The following is a 2,421-nucleotide window of genomic DNA, read 5'->3' on the forward strand; positions in this document are numbered from 1 at the left end:
TATGTGTGTGTGTGTGTGTGTGTGTGTGTGTGTGTGTGTGTGTGTGTTTCAGTCGTTTGTAGTGAAGGTGGAGCGTGAGGGTCAGCAGGAGGCGCTGCTGGTTCAGAGGACGTTTGAAGAGTTTCATGAACTTCACAGCAAACTGAGACTCATCTTCCCCTCATCCAAACTACCCAGGTACACACACACACAGTAAAAACACAATAAAAAAACTAAAGTCATCAGGATTTTATTTGTCACTGTCCATCTTCTCTCCTCTTGGTCCCACAGTTTCCCGAGCCGCCTTGTGATCAGTCGTTCCCGTGGAGAGGCGACGGCTGACCGGAGGAAGGACGAGCTGAACGGTTACGTGTGGCACCTGATCCACGCCGCCCCGGAGGTCGCTCAGGTCAGTCGCATTCTGACATTCTGTGTGAAGAATAATAATAATAATAAAGTAGAAAAGTGCCCTCAGCAGAGTGCAGATCTCAGCCAGGTGTGTCTGCAACGACCAGAGCTGTGATGTTTAAACTACGACCCCCCCCCCCCCAAAAGATACGCTGTTATTTTAAACTATGCAGCTCCTATATATATTTATTTATTTATTTATTTATATATATGTATTTATTTATATATGTATATACTGTGTGTGTGTGTGTGTGTGTGTGTGTGTGTGTGTGTGTGTGTGTGTATATGTATAACCTCTTTTCTTACATTTACAGTTTAGTGTTTCTTCGCGTGTCTCAGAGTCTCGTTCCTTCTGCTCAGATCTTAAGTTTCATTTTCACTCAGCGGTTTCTGAGAAATGTTCTCACTGAGAGGAAAGGCATCGGCCTGTACGTGTGTGTGTGTGTGTGTGTGTGTGTGTGTGTGCTGTATCAGGTCTTTCCAGTTTTAGAAACTTGGCAGTCGAAGGCGTTTCACTCTCCGTCTTTTCTCTCACACACTCAAACTAAATATAAAGTTATGATACTTTATATTATATTTGCATTAAATCTGTCTTATTATAATTTAATTTAGTTTGAATCCTTCACCTTAAAATATTATTATTATATTTGCAAAAAACTGTTTTTTATAAAAATATTATGTTCATTACATTTGTTGTTACTATAATAATTATATTTTTGCATTAAATCTGTTGTTATAATAATTTATTATATTTACATTAATGCTGTCGTGGTGTCGATTATTGAGGAGCACATTTATTTTTAACTTTCTGCTTCCTTGTGTATAAAGGAACCATCGGTGTCATCAGACGGGTTCATGTGTGTTTAATTATTCACTTTATTCGTCACTAAACGCTGACAGAAGCAGTTTTATGACTAACTGATGAGTATAAAACTAACGGATCAGATGATTCTGGTCACGGTTTATGATCATGAACGACCTGTTAGTAAATTGTTTTGGACCTGTAACTGGTTGATAATTATCTTTTATCACTTCAAATGAATCCTGACAGTATAATTAACATTAAACAGCCTCTTTAGTGTCAGAAGCAGCTTTATAAACTTGTCTTGGTGCTTTGCAACAAACTTAGTAAGATAAAAATAAGAGCAAGCACTGCACCAGGCTAGAAACAATATATGAAATATTAATAAAAATACGTACAATATTTCATTTTTTTTAAATGAGGAAGTGTACATTTTAGTGCAGGAATATGCAAAAAATGATCAGTATGAAGTTACTGTATTCTATTGAACAGGGAAGATGTAACGTATAGACTGTGGAGGGTCCAGGGCCTTTTTGATGAGACGTGTAGACGCGTTTTAATTTTAAATATTAATTGTGTGTTGCAGTGCGACCTCGTCTACACCTTCTTCCACCCGCTGCCCCGAGACGAGAGACCCGGACCGACGGCCACCAAACCAGCAGGTACAAACTAACCAAGTCCTGCATGTGAGATGGAGTCAGTGTAGATGCAACATTAGATTACTGCACTGTGGAGCAGATTCATCACGGTAAAACCAGTTAAAGTTCAACTGGTCCACCCACATACCTCCCTGTAACACACACACACACACACACACACACAGGGTTGCACTGTCTCTGGTTACTCTGGTGGATAATATGATAATGATGGACTTCATCTGTGCAGCACAGAGACGAGAATGTTGTGAGGCAAGATGTCTGCGTCTTCACTCATGAGTTAATCATGTTTTCTCTGCGTCGGTAAATACTAGTTGTGGAAGAAGTATTCAGATCCTTTACTGCAGTAAAAGTACTAATACCACACTGTGAAAATACTCCACTACAAGTAAAAGTCCTGCAAAGTATTGATAGTGCAGCAACAAGTTTCACTATTACATCTGATGTTTCTGGATTAATGTTCCTGCTGCATTAACATGTACAGTATGTTGCATTTTAACTCCTTTGTATCCTGTTGGCTAGTTTAATCTGTGTGTGTGTGTGTGTGTGTGTGTGTGTGTGTGTGTGTGTGTGTGT

General features: G+C 39.3%; 1 protein-coding gene across 1 annotated transcript in view; it reads left to right on the forward strand.

The window, feature by feature from the left end:
- pik3c2b (phosphatidylinositol-4-phosphate 3-kinase, catalytic subunit type 2 beta) overlaps positions 1-2,421 on the forward strand; it is a 28,964-nt gene that overhangs the window by 23,295 nt on the left and 3,248 nt on the right. Inside the window, 3 exon segments of the mRNA XM_031847152.1 lie at positions 53-177; positions 271-388; positions 1,776-1,851. Of these exon segments, the coding sequence (XP_031703012.1) occupies positions 53-177; positions 271-388; positions 1,776-1,851 (319 nt within the window).

Source organism: Anarrhichthys ocellatus, unplaced genomic scaffold (assembly GCF_004355925.1).
Source record: "Anarrhichthys ocellatus isolate YVR2014 unplaced genomic scaffold, GSC_Weel_1.0 scaffold1, whole genome shotgun sequence".
NCBI lineage: Eukaryota > Metazoa > Chordata > Actinopteri > Perciformes > Anarhichadidae > Anarrhichthys > Anarrhichthys ocellatus.